At 37.6% G+C, this 14,226-nt stretch overlaps 1 protein-coding gene and 1 pseudogene across 12 annotated transcripts in view; one reads left to right on the top strand and one right to left on the bottom strand.

Annotated features, from left to right (window-relative positions):
• Positions 1 to 14,226, bottom strand: part of PRRC2C (proline rich coiled-coil 2C) — a 97,880-nt gene that overhangs the window by 57,516 nt on the left and 26,138 nt on the right. For 11 of the 12 annotated variants that reach the window (XM_045983628.1, XM_045983624.1, XM_045983620.1 and 8 more), the window contains exons 4-11: positions 12,544 to 12,653; positions 11,227 to 11,352; positions 8,979 to 9,202; positions 5,876 to 5,958; positions 4,823 to 4,956; positions 4,658 to 4,745; positions 3,278 to 3,422; positions 1,898 to 1,951 (exon numbers count right to left, since the gene is read on the bottom strand). In XM_045983628.1, coding sequence (XP_045839584.1) covers positions 1,898 to 1,951; positions 3,278 to 3,422; positions 4,658 to 4,745; positions 4,823 to 4,956; positions 5,876 to 5,958; positions 8,979 to 9,202; positions 11,227 to 11,352; positions 12,544 to 12,653 — 964 coding nt within the window. The remainder of the gene's footprint in view (positions 1 to 1,897; positions 1,952 to 3,277; positions 3,423 to 4,657; positions 4,746 to 4,822; positions 4,957 to 5,875; positions 5,959 to 8,978; positions 9,203 to 11,226; positions 11,353 to 12,543; positions 12,654 to 14,226) is intronic. The other variant, XM_045983622.1, reaches the window with a different exon arrangement.
• LOC123928578 lies at positions 12,105 to 12,296 on the top strand (annotated as a pseudogene).

Raw genomic sequence — 14,226 nt, forward strand, 5'->3', positions numbered from 1 at the left:
ATTCATGCCTTTTGTGAATTATCCAAGAACATTCTTGTTGACCCAAGTTTAAAGTTCCCACACTTTCTTCCAGATGTTTAGTTTTAGCCTGTATGTATATAAAATGTATGCACATAAAAATGCCATAAAGAGCACTCAGCAGTTAAAAAGAAAATGACCGGTGGAGACGCTGGTGATGGTGGTGCTGTGTGTGTCGTACCAGCAGGGTGATTAAGAAGGCCTCTAAAGTGTAACCCCTGGGCAAAGAATTTGATTAGAAGAAGGAGCTCTGGAAAACGTTCCACTAATTAGAGGAAATAGCAAATAGCAAAAAACTTATGTAGCAAGAACAAAGAAAAAGCTAGTTAAAATGAGCAGCGTAGACAGAGATCTTAAAGACCACTGGAAGGACCTGAGTAAGACAAGAGTGAGCTAATACACAGTTTTCAAGGACTGTATCTTCTGTAGGAGAATTTAGGAGGTGGAAGGTAAGCAGAAGCAAGAGTGGAAAATAGGATCCATTAGGAACCTCCTGTGATAGTTCAAAAGAAGTATAATGGGTGGTGGGCAATCAGTGAGGAGTATTACTCCGAAGGTAGGGGTGACATAATTTCTAATAGATTAGGCTGGATGTATGATAAAAAAGAGGGGAAGAGTTATGAGTGACTTCTAGGTTTTAACTTGAACAAATGGGTAAATGATAATGCCATTACCTACGATGGGAAGACAAGAGCCACATGGGTGTGTATGGCCCGGGGCGGGGCGGGGGGGGGGGGGTTGTTATGGTCTGGACCTATCTAGCAGAAATCCAAGTAAAGATGCTTAATTGATCACTAAATACATAACTCTTGATGTTAGGGTAGAACTTTAAGGGCTACAGATAATATATATTTAAGTACCCTAAGCACATATACGAGATCTTCTAGGGAAAGAGTCAGAAAAAGGAATAAGAACACAGCCCTTAACCCTCCAACACCCAGGGCACCTGGGTGGCTTAGTAAGTTAAGTGTCAGACTCTTGATTTCAGCTCAGGTCATGATCTCAGAGCGTGGGATCAAGTCCTGTGTCGGGCTCCACATTCAGTGGGGAGTCTGCTTGAGATTCTCTCATTCCCTCTCTCTCTGCTCCTCCCGCTTGCTGTGTGTATGCGTGTGTACACTTCCCCCCTTCAATAAAGGCACAGAAGAAAATACAAACTGAAGAAAGAGAACACAATAGTGTGATGTCTTAAACGTAAAAAAAATAGTCTTTTAAGAAGGATGGAAAGATTAGCTATGTCAACTGCTACTGAAATTAAGTAAAATGAAGACAAGAGAACTGAATTGGGCAAGATGGAAATCATTACTGACTTTTATAATAATAGTTTCAAAGGAATAGTGGTGATGAAAAAGTGTAACTGGAAAGGGTTAGATGAGAGAGAAAGTGAAGACAGTAAGTGTAAATAGCTCACTTAAACTATTTTGCCACGAAGGAGAACAGAGAAATTGGGTGGAAACTACAGATACTACAGATGGGAGGGTAGTAAGAATTAAGGAAGGGTTGATTTTTTAAAAGTTTCTTAAGATGGGAGATAATATTACCGGTAAGTGATAGAGATGGGAGCAAGGGAACAGTAGAAGGGTTGCTCTTAGCAGCAAGGACAGGAAGAAGTAAGAATGGGAAGGGCACTGAAATGGGAAAAACAGTTGCTTCTCATCTTCTTAGTGAAATCAGGAGGAAGCATATCAGCTGAGAATGAAGAAGAGCAGAAAAGAGAGGAAGATGTGCAAAGAACAAGGAAATATCCATAATTGTTTCATAAAAGTTATTAAATACGAAACATACAGAAATCTTCCCATTAAAACAAAGTCAAAATACATACAAAAATACATACACACAAATAATACATACAGACCGCAAAGAAGCATTTAAGGTTTACCTGCTGTGCAAGCAATTTTGGAGGTGGGGGCAGGTGTGAAGATGGTCCACGTTCCTGTTATAAAGATAAGGACTATTATGAAATAACCAGATAAAAGATATCTACTAGAAATATTTTTGAACGTACTTAAGTATGCCTTTAATTTTGAAATTTTATTTATGTAAGCCCTATTCTTTCTCTCAATTTTTTCCTAATGGCAAACTAAATGTAGAAACTTAAAGAAATGAAACATCTAAAACATATTGAGAATCAAATACCATACTCACTTGCTACAGTTACAACCCTATTCACTTGCAGGTATATACCTCAATGTCACACACACACACACACACACAAATCAAGACATCAAGATATGGCATATGAAATTGCTCTATTCTTTCACAAGAAAGAATTATCACTCCCCATGTTAAGCCAGTGAATTAAAAAGTCACATGAAACACGAATTTTATTATAAAAGAAACTTGAAAAGTCGTTTTTCAGAGTTCACAAATTCTCCAATGACTAACCAATACTTTCAGGGTAAGATTCTAGCTCTCTTAACTCCTTTCCTGTATCAAACTATTTGAGACTTACTGAATGTGCCATGCTTTCTCATGCTTCTCTACTCTGATCATGTTACCACTGCTTGAAATTTCTCTCTTCCCTTTGTTTACTGGTTAATTCCCACTTCAAGTACCAAGTCTTTTGCAAAACCTTTTCCAGAGAATGCTCTAAGAACCCATTATGTGCGCTCTGTCACACCAGCTGTCTGTCTTGCAAATGACACTTGATGTCTTTTCATTTTACAGACTGCTAGCTACCTACCTTATTTCCTTGAAGGGACGAGTTTCTCAATCTGTTCTGTATGAATTCAACAAATACGTGCTGAGTACACTAGGCGTTGAGTGGGCTCTCCGGATGACAGCCCTTTTAATTCCCAGCTTGCAATGCAGTTTCTTGGAGTAGGATCAAGTGTATCTGTTTACCCACATTATCTCCTTTAACAATGTTCTTCAAAATGACCCACACTTCATAGATTTCTCTACTCTTTACATGTGATTTTCCTACTCAGCATACTATTTCACATATGAGTACTGACTAGAATTTATAGAATACTCAATAAACCATAAAGTACTTAGCAATGTTCGGAAAAACAGTTTATACCTCCACTGTAATAGGACCACACTGTTACAAGACAGAAAAAAAGCGAAACTTTAGTTTCTACTTAATAATTTTATCTACTATATTGACAGTTCCTGTAAATATGCAATAAAATTATGGTTTAGATCTACAACTACTCAAGACAAAAGATAGTTTCCTTTTCCTAACTCTTCTTTCAACTTTACGATGAATTCAACAAAAGTACAGGTAGTGGATATGATGTCCGTAAGTCCAACCAACCTGATTAAATGGAGGTCCCTTCCCATAGGGACCTTTTGATACCGATGGTTGGGCAGGTATCTGAGAAGATGACTTAGCGTTGCAAGCTTCATCTCCTTCTTTTCGGTTTTCAGTGTTTTCAGAAGCTTTTGAACCTTGATCCTCACTAAGGAATCAAAATCCAGGTGAAGTAAGAAAGTAAAGTAGACAGACTACACCATAAGTAAAAGCGTTTTGTCTATATAAGATTATTTGTATATGGTTGGGGGGAGTGAGAGTATATCAAGGAATGAGACGGTCTTGTGACCTAGTGGTGTTTTCATTCATTCATTCTGTGTCATATACCAATAAGGTGTTAGGAACTGGGTTTGTCCAAGTTATCATCACAAGGTCTGAAGTACAGCAGCGTTATTGTCAAATATGGACACTCACACTTGACATACAAGTTCACAAAGGACTACAGCCCCACCATTTTGTATCATCCCAAGCCCAAAAGTCTCATCTAAATGCAACCAAGTAATACTATAATTAATACCTGTATTCTAATTTATCCTGACTTAATGAAAAGACAGAAGTCAAACTACAGCATTTTTTTAAAATCACAAGTGCCAGGCATCTATCTCATAACTGATCACGAAACAGTACACTGCAACGCCATGGCAAAAACTTACCAACTCTACTAAACTGTCTAGCAACTAACAGCATGTACATGCAAGCTCCTTATATTTTAAGAGCCCAATTTTTATGGTATATAACTCATGTATTTCTGATTCTGATGCCCCTATATTGGAGAACAGATGAGAAGCTCCCATTTTTCAAACTTTAATGCTGCTTGCTGAAGTTTAAAAACTCAAAGACTTGAGGCAGTACCAGTAACTCAAGTGATTTTTCTCTAGTTTTGTAAATATGAAGTAACAAGTTTGAAACAGTCCCTGATGTTGTCTTTCAAAATATCACCAATCAGATGGTTAGGATCTAAACATCTTTTTAAAAATATGTATTTTCTTGGGGCGCCTGGGTGGCTCAGTGGGTTAGGGCCTCTGCCTTCGGCTCACGTCATGATCCCAGGGTCCTGGGATCAAGCCCCACATCAGGCTCTGCTCAGCAGGGAGCCTGCTTCCCTTCCTCTCTGCCTACTTATGATCTCTGTCAAATAAATAAATAAAATCTTTTAAAGAAAAATGTATTTTCTTTAGAAGCATCAAACTTTAACTCTTTGATTAGCTGTACTTTTAAAATTTGGCTCAATAATCACCTTCCCAACTCAGTAAGTTCTCGGCGTAAAATACAGAAATTCTATAAAAAGGGAACAAATGACTATTAACGAAGCCTCTGCACAAATGGACAATGTTATACCAATAAATTCACAGTATTACTCGTGGAAGGTATTCCACAGCTTACCTGCTGCTTTCCTTAGGACTACTACTTCCTTGCTCATCATCATCACTGAAATTCAGCTGTTCTGTATAATCGACTTCCATCTGAGCACCTATTAAATTAAGGAAAATTCAGACTGACTGTTTAAAAAACATCTAAGAACGAAAAGCAATTAATTTTGCCTCTTACCTGCCCAACCCTCATCAGCTTCAGCGTCTAGGTTATCAAATTTATCAAGCTCCTTCAGTTCTGATGCACTAAGGATGGAGGGGCGTTCAGGCTCAGAGGCCCATGAAGGCGGTGGACCCCTTCCTCGAAGGCCTCTAATGAACAGAGGTTATGAGGGGAAAAGATACAAAGTTTTAATGATTCTAAATTACATAAATGATTCAAAAGACTGAAATTTAGTTCATTTCAATTCAACATTAATACTGTCTAATATACAAAATATTTGCACCTGACATGTGTATGAAGAAATTCTAATGTTAATACATAAATTGAGGACAATATATAATTCTGTTTCAAGTATTTAATATCAGAAAATGGGTTTTTTTAATTGCCAAAAATTTAAGATAAAACAAATATGTTAAAGAATAATATGGCTAAGCCTAATACTAATATCAAAATAAAGAATGTTAAGAAAATCATTGAGGAAAATGCTCAAGTCTCACATTATGCAAAAAAAAAAAAGAAAAAAAGAAAATGGGAAGTCAATTAACCCATGGAAGCAGAAGAACAGATAAACAACTCTCACGTCTTACCAGGGACGCGATTTTCAGTTTTCAGAATCTTATGTCAATTTAAAGTTTTTATGTTAATTTAAAGTTTTAGAAGAATAAAGTATTGTTGTGTCTTATAAAAGCCAATTATTTGGGGCACCTGGGTGGCTTAGAGGGTTAAGCCTCTGCCTCCAGCTCAGGTCATGACCTCAGGGTCCTGAGACTGAGCCACGCATCATCGGGCTCTCTGCTCAGCAGGGAGCCTGCTTCACCCTCTCTCTCTGCCTGCCTCTCTGCCTACTTGTGATCTCTATCAAATAAATAAATAAAAACCTTTAAAAAAAAACTCAATTATTTCTTCATGGCAACTCTATTCTGAGGTCAAAATAATGACTCAATCACCACAATCCATTCAACCTCCAGGAAATCTTTTTTTTTTTTTCTTCCAGCCTCCTCCAGAAAATCTTAATGAGCATATATGTGCCTTTGTGCTGTGGCAACTTTTATCATTTAATAGCCTTACTTGTTTGTTTCAGATAAAGAAGGTGGAAACCTCATGGGACCATGAAGAGGAGGATACGCCATCCTCGGATACTGCTGAAACATCTGAATGAAGAAAACAAAATTGGTAAAATTTGTAACCAAGTTACATATGTAAAAAAAGGGTCACCCTAACTAAATCTGAGATAATTTGTAGAAAGATTCTAATAAACCATCCTATGAATAATGAGCTCTGTCAACTGATACATATGGTCATTTACTCGCAGTAACAAGCTATCTGTGAAGAAACTGCATCTAGCAAGACTTTACAACACAGGTAATAACTAGGACACATCCTAGGAAGAACTTCTGCCATCCCATTAACAAAATCACATCAACGATTATGAACCGACATGAAAAACCTGAAAAGACAACATGCATGCACCCCAGAGAACTGCAAAGCCCTAAGTTCAAAGACTTAAAAGGAAATAATGTGACACTTCATCATAATGTAGTAGATTAACTGAAGACAGATTTATTGATAAAGAGAAATTCAGTTTAGATCAAAGTATGGTCCAGAACCCAAGGGAGTGAGGAAGACAGTGTGTACCGGAGATTTCCCATGGGTGGGAAACTGGTGGATTCCGATTCAAGTTAGTATACAGATCATTATCATAAACTGAGGTGTAAGGATGTCGCTCGCTATGCTAATCTGGATTCGAGAAACTAAGTTTAAAAGTTTAAAGATAGATTATAAAGACAAAAACACCAAGAGAAGGGAACAGATGTCAAAAGACATGCTTCTAACTATTTGCTTATAACCAAGTCAAAATACAAAAAGAAAAAAGAAAGAAAAGAAAAGAAGGAATGAGGGAGGAAAAAAAGGAAGGAGAGAGGGTGGGAGGGAGGGAGAAGGGAAGGCAGGCAGGCAAGAAAGAAAAGAAAGTAAATCCTATAATAGATCAGCTTTTCTTAAACAACAACAACAACAACAAAACCCTGTTAGGTAAAGAAATTACTCTGTACTTGAAGAAAGGTTATCATTACATCTAAAGATGCAATTTCTAAGTAGGGTTAGAGCAAAGTTAATTAAGTTAAGCAGCAGCTGAAGCTCAAATGGAGAAGCTTTTCGTCTGGTGAATACTAAGAATTTCTGGTTACATCACTGTGTACCTAAAGTTAGCAAAAAAACAGTTGGAGGCAAATGCTCACAGGTATTTCATTAGGTCCCTCAGGCAGAGAGATTAATTTCACGTATTAAATGCTTAAAATTTAAGAATTTGCCACCAAAAAATGTAGAAACAATCTTTAAATTCTCAATATATAGTGATGGTTTTAAGAACATTTTTGTTTTTGTTAGTTAGTGGAATACATTATTCAAATAAAATGACTGATGAACCTGGGAGAAAAGCCCACTTGATCTCCCCTTTTAAAACTTTCCCTTCTACCATCCCACCCCAAAGCCTAAATTTCAGGGCTCTGTGGAAGAACAATTTGAAACTATTTGGCAAAGGTAGGTGTAAATAATTTTTCAAGACCAGGTCAGCATATAAGACTAATTTTTATCATGCTCCTAAAATAAAAAAAAATTATTTTTAATCATTTATTTCCCTCCTCTACCCTAGAATAATTAAATTCCACAAAGAAATGGAAAATGTGAAAAAAAATATGGATATTTAGAGCCTGAATACTTAGGAATTAAATCATAATAAAAATAAATGTAAGAGCCAGACTTTTACTCTCCTTGAGATTAATGGTCCCCTAAAAAATGTTAGTTCATTTACTTGGGCACATGTAATTTACCATTTCATTTCACAGGAGGCTGAGAGCAAACAACTGTGTGAGAGCACCGAATCTACCTATTAATTTACAGAAATATATGGGTCACAAGTATGTACTAAATAAAACGACAAACACAGAATCAGCAAAACCCAGACTATGAGAAACTCCACAGGTTAACAAATAAATTGTAACAAGCTCAAAAAAAAGAGAGAGCGCACGTGTGCATGGTATGGAAAGAAGTAACCAAAGATAATAGGGTTCCTAAGAAAAATATCAACTCAAAGAATAGATGTTATTTGGATCCTAATCATGAGATAATCAGACAAATCTGAGTATTGACTTGATTATTTTTAAAAACTCTTTTTAGGGGCACCTGGGTGGCACAGTCAGTTTGGTGTCCAACTCTTGGTTTCGCCTCAGGTTGTGACCTCAGGGCTGTGAGACTGAGCCCATGTCAGGCTCTGCACTCAGGATGAAGTCTGCTTAATACTCTCCCTCCGCCTTCTCTGCCCCACCCATAAATAAATAACAAATCTTCAAAAAATTTTTAAAAATTAAAGAATAAAAACTATCCTTTTAGGTATAAGGCCATGGTGGATTCTTCTCCTAGTCTTCATGTTTTAAACTACAACCTAAAATACATATGGATGAATTCATGTATCTAGGATGTTGCTAGTAACTGGAGGTGGTGGGAAATAGCTGAACAAAGACTGACCCCAAGTTGTTAACTACTGAAGATGGATGGAAGATATGGAGGAAGGGGCAAGTTCACTGTACTATTATTTCTGTTTTAATATGTTCAAAGTATTCTACGATGAGAAGTTAAAAAGAATGTAAAGGTATGTTTACCAATGAAAACTTTAGAACTAAAGCACATATTAACCTTTTTTGTGCCATGAACCACTCTTTAGCAGTCTGGTCAATCCTATGACTCTCTTCTCATAGAAATGTTTTAAAATCTGTAATTTAAAATACAGAGTACTATAGAAGAAAACACTTATGCTAAAATTTTGTTAACACAATATTTAAAAAACAAATTTGTGATATGGTAATATATGTGCTTTTTCATTAAATAAAAAGTGGGGCTACCCATGGGTCTAATAACTACTTTGAAGTACTACTAAATATATTTTGCTACACCTACAATTTTGACAGGATATGAAAAATGATCCCTATTAATGATAAAAACTAGGGTACTCCTGATACTTCTGTGATTTATTTCCTGCATCCGTAATCAAGGAAAATGGTTATTTTTAGTTAGATGTTAATGCAAATAAAGACCTAAACTTCTCCCCATTGTAATTCTCTCCTTGGGACCCAGAGCAAAAACCGATTTAACAACTCACTTCTTTAACAATACTCACATAAGGAGGCATCATAGCTCTGTACTGGGAAGCAAGAGCAGGCTGCTGTCCATTCAGTTTAGCCTGTGGAGGACCACAAGCTATCCTCTTTTCCACTACTTTGAGGATATCATTCTGTTCTGATGTTCCGGCTGTGCTTTCATCCTGGGCAGAGAGCTTTTCATCTTGGTCAGATGTCAAAGGTGAGCCAGCAGACTTACCACCATCTCTCCAACAAGCAACATCTGGTATGGAGAAAGGTAAGAAATTCAATTAAAACAAAGAAACAGCATCACAGAATTCAGCATTGAAATTTAAAAGGGGGGAGGGGCCTAAGAAAAAAGCTAAAAATGGAACACAGTGAAATAAAACTAGGCCCATTTCAAAATTCAAGAGAGTAAGAGAACACAGTGAAGGGGCAGTGAAAATCTAATCTAGGCCCTACTCCTTTCGAAGTGTTAGGTAATCAAGAACAGTGGCTTCCAAAGCAGAGGAGATGGACCAAGAGGGTACACCAAAAGTAAATACTGTGGTTGGGGAAGAAATTATGAGAATTTCTCTATCAGGCTTTACCAATATCTGATACAGAGATTAAAGTCACTATTATACCTCAGGTGTCCCTGAGGGAAGGGGGATGGGAGTCCTATGGTGGCGACAGTGATGCCCTTATCTGTCTGCAGGCTACTACGACTAGTTACCTGTGCCCCAGGGGGCACATTTCGTGACTGAATTATCTGGTAAAACTATACTCAGTGAAACAGGTAAATGAATTTACAAGGCATCTCTTCGGCAGGCAGCCCCTAAGATGATCCAAAAGGGGTTTCCAGCTCCTGGTCTTCACACCCTGCACCAGGACTGGTTTGTGTTACCTACAGAATAAAGCAGCAGTGATCACACGTCTCTTACAGGGTTAAGTTTTAAAGGACTGGGCTTCCATCCCGAATCTCTCTTTATCTGGGGAAGCAACACTGTGAGCAGCCCAAACACAGAAGAGCTGTCATGAGTGAACCTGAACAGCAGCCCCGACAAATCGGCATCAGATGCCATACTGCAAGGCTGTTGAGAGGGTTCCCGAGCCACAACTCCAGGAAGCAGCTCCCAGATTCCTGACCCTTGCATACTGTGTGAAATCGTTAAGTCAGTTCAGTTGCCAAATTTGTTATGCAGTAGCCGATAACTGGTGAAAACCAACTGACCAAGAAAACAGTAGAGGGATGCCTGGCTGTTTCAGTGGGTTCACAGCATGGAACTCCTGATCTCAGGGTTTTAAGTTCAAGGCCCATGTTGGGTGTAGAAATTACTTAAAATTAAAATAAATAAATATATAAATGAATGAAAAGAAAATAGAGCTGACAATCTATTTCTAATATAAATATGTCAACTGCATAACAATAAAAACTAAAAATAAGAAAAGATGATTTACCCAGACAAGAAATGAGCCAATGTATTAGGTTATCAGAAATATAGATTTGTGGGGTGCCTGGGTGGCTCAGTGGGTTAAGTCTCTGCATTCAGCTCAGGTCATGATCTCAGGGTTCTGGGATCGAACCCCACATCTGGCTCTCTGCTCAGCAGGGAGCCTGCTTCCCCCATCTGTCTGCCTACTTGTGATCTCTCTCTCGGTCAAATAAATAAATAAATAAAATCTTTAAAAAAAAAAAAAAAAGAAAGAAAAGAAATACAGATTTGTAACCATCACTGAAAAGAGAAATCTCCCAAGTATACAGGATCCTCTGAGATATTTTCATATCAAATAGGAAACTAATATAATTAATAAATAAGACATTTAATGTCAAGGATTTTATATTTCTACTTTTAGTTTTATGTCCATAATACAAGTATTTCTCATTATCCAGATTTATTTGGGTCTTTGTTGTGAGTTCAGAAAGCACAAGATCGCTGAATGTTAACAGAGTAGCAAATCAGTGGATGTAATTTACAAATAAACATTTGCGTATTAGGGAGATTGGTTCAAAATTTTACTACTGTAGAAATGACCAGTATTAATGTGCAAAGAACTCACCCAGGCATCTTGTTAAAATGCAAATTTCTAATTCAGTGGGTTGGGTGTGAGGCTCAAGATGTCCATTTCCCACATGTTCTTAAGTTATACCAAAGCGGTGCATGTGAAAACCACCGTGGGATGTCAGCAGTTACTGCCTTTTCAAACTAGGTATGTCATGCATACGATCTTGGGCAGGTTACATCACAAAATACAATAAAAACATCATCTCATTCACTATTTCCATGGAGCAGAAAGTATTCTTACTTGGCGGGCGCAAACTGGGTCCAGGTCCGTAACTCTCATCACTTGTTTCTTTTTCCTTTTTTTCCTGATCCCCAGCTGCCTGCAGGCTGGGAAATTCTTGCTGAAAATGACTATTCACCTGCATTCCTACAGATTTTGTTAAAACATTAAATGTAACTTTCATACTGAAGATAATGAAAAAACCCTCCCAGGATAGAGGTGTCTGCTTTTCTCTATTATTCCATTTTTTGTATAATTATATATATTATATAGCATATACATATATATAATTATTCCACTGTTTATATCCCTAAAACTTTAAAATATATTTAGAATTAAAATCCCTTGGAAAGTTAATGAACAGCCATGAGGAGAGAAAAATCTAAGAAAGGAATCTGCCAGACTCTGTTCAGGACTCATTAAAGATAAGGAAAATGAGAATTTCACTCCTGTGAAATTTTATTATGACTCTTTGCATTTTCAAAAAGTTAAATTCTTTGCTAATAACTCTAAGAATCAAATATTACTACTGAAAAAAACACAGGCATCAACACTGCAAGTACCACATCGAGGCTAAAACGCCTTCACTAAATTTATGACTGGATACTGGTTGCACATCACTAGTCACCTATTTACCCACCTACCTACCTACTTGCCTATTTATTTATATACTTTCATAAATTAGAAGATCTGATTTTATCAACTTGAGGGTGCAGACAGGGCCTACATTTTCAATACAGTGTTTTATAGATTTTTCCTGTCTTGCAAGTGGGAAACTTAAATTTTCTGGGGAGTCATTCCTTGAGGTGGTAGGACTATAGCTACCATGCTTTACGGCTACTGTGTAGCTCTTCTCTACCATGAAATCCTGAGTAGCAAGTATCTGAAATAGAAGAGGTAGCTTTGCGCAGTGGCAGTATCGTAGCCAATGAGGTTTATCCGAGGCGCGATTATTGCTAATTGAAATAGAAGAGGTTAGGGAGCACAGATGGTGATAAATATGGTTTGGTTTCTTTCAATTTACACAATGTCTGGGTACTTTTATGCTCCAAAGAGCAGAAGATACAAAGTTTTTTCTGGTCATGTAGGATGAAGATAAAAACAATGTGGGACAGAAGGTCTCGTAAAACTCCTTTTTAAATTCCTATCATTGGCTCATACATGGGTCTTGGCACTGAAACTTAACTACCCCAAGAGTTAAAGAAAAACCCCTTTTTTAGGACCTGAGTGCATCCCTGACAATGTCCTCTGCCCTTGTCAAAATCCACCCCTTATCTCCTACATGGCTGTTCAGTAACTATCAAACCTAGTCAGTCTCCCCAGCTAATGTCCACTTACCATCTCCTTGCCCACCTTGCTTGTTACTGGCCCAAGATTTGGGAGCAGGTGCTACTTCTGGGGGAGCTGCAACCCCAGGTTTTGGTTGTGCTGGTGGAACTTCTGGTGCTCTTGAAAAAAAAATGAATCCATTATTTCAGATATTGTATGTTCAAATAAAATAATAATAAATATTGTAGTTAAGGTAAATTTGTGAACAGACTGCTTTGGCTACATATTTACTCAGAGCTGCATCGCCCACAAATGCTCTTCCTCTGCAACACTCCTTTAAATAAAGTGTAGCTATTTTCATCTCCCTTCCTTTCTTCCTTTTAATAACCCAAGAAGATAGCTTTACTTGTCATTTTGTAAAAAAAGAAAAAAAGAAACAATCATTATTGAGTATAATCACTAAAATCTATTTTAAAGAGTAAACATTTATATATAATTAGAAATAACATTATAGGCATACATACTGTCCGGACTGGTGGACTGGCCAGGGCTAAGGCTAAGCAAACTCTCCACTTGGCAGTGAACAGGTTCACCACTGTACTTACTACTATTATTCAAAGAGGTAACAGCAACTTGCCCAATACATCCCCATGAGTAAAAGGGGTTTTTTGGCGTGGGGGGGGGGGGGCGGCGTGGAGAGACAGAGAATCTTAAGCAGGCTCCACGGCTAGAGCCCGATCACAGAACCTGATGCAGGGCTCGATCTCACAACCCTGAGACCATGAGTTGAGCTGAAGTCTAGAGTTGGACACTTAAATAACTGAGTCACCCAGATGCCCAAGTAAAAAGGGTTTTAAAAGAATCTCCAGTTTTATTCAATCTTTGTAATAAGTTAATACTTGAAAATGAAAAAAGATAGTAAGTAGTTAAGAGACTGAAGAGAGGCAATGTATTTCTGGTACGCTCAGACCTGTAACTGGCTCGCTACTACAAAACAATTCTACAACAACTAAGAAATAGAGAACAATGTCTTCAACAAGTTTTATTCAAGTGAAGTCAAATGTACTTCATAAAGCTCTCCCAATAGGAGTACAGAAATTGGGTAACAGAGGCAAAAAGCATCAAGTATCCAATCACTTGTATTATTTTTTTAAATTACCACTGCTTCAGTTGGTCATTCAATAAACCAAGAGCTCTGCAAAATTCCTGAAATACAGAATGCTAAATATATGCTGAATGACTAAGAGGGACCTTATTAATACTCTCATGGCCTGCTTGCTAATTCTTTACTCATTTAAATAGAATTACCTAAGGACTTGCAATGTGCATCAAGTATAGTTTCAGTGAACCAGCAGATGAATTCTTAGGATCATGGAAATTATTTAATAGAATCAATCCTTAACTACATTAGAAAGTGAATGCCTCATATGGTAGGGGTTCCAGGGAGCCTCACACAGTCCGTAAGAAAAGCTGTGATTAGCAATTCCATTATCTGTTCTACCTTGACACATGGAAATACTGCCACTAAACCTACTCATACACACACAAAATTCATCAAAGGTGACTATGTAAACGACTTCAAGTGGCCCGAGATAGCTAACAGACATAGTTCAATGTCTAACACACAGAACAAACGCAAACCAAAGCTCCCTACAGGGGTGCCTGGCTGGCTCGGTCACTGGAATGTGCAACTCTTGATCTCAGGTTGTGGGTTTGAGCTCCACATCAGGTGTGGAGATTACTTAAAAATAA

Source organism: Meles meles, chromosome 17 (assembly GCF_922984935.1).
Source record: "Meles meles chromosome 17, mMelMel3.1 paternal haplotype, whole genome shotgun sequence".
NCBI lineage: Eukaryota > Metazoa > Chordata > Mammalia > Carnivora > Mustelidae > Meles > Meles meles.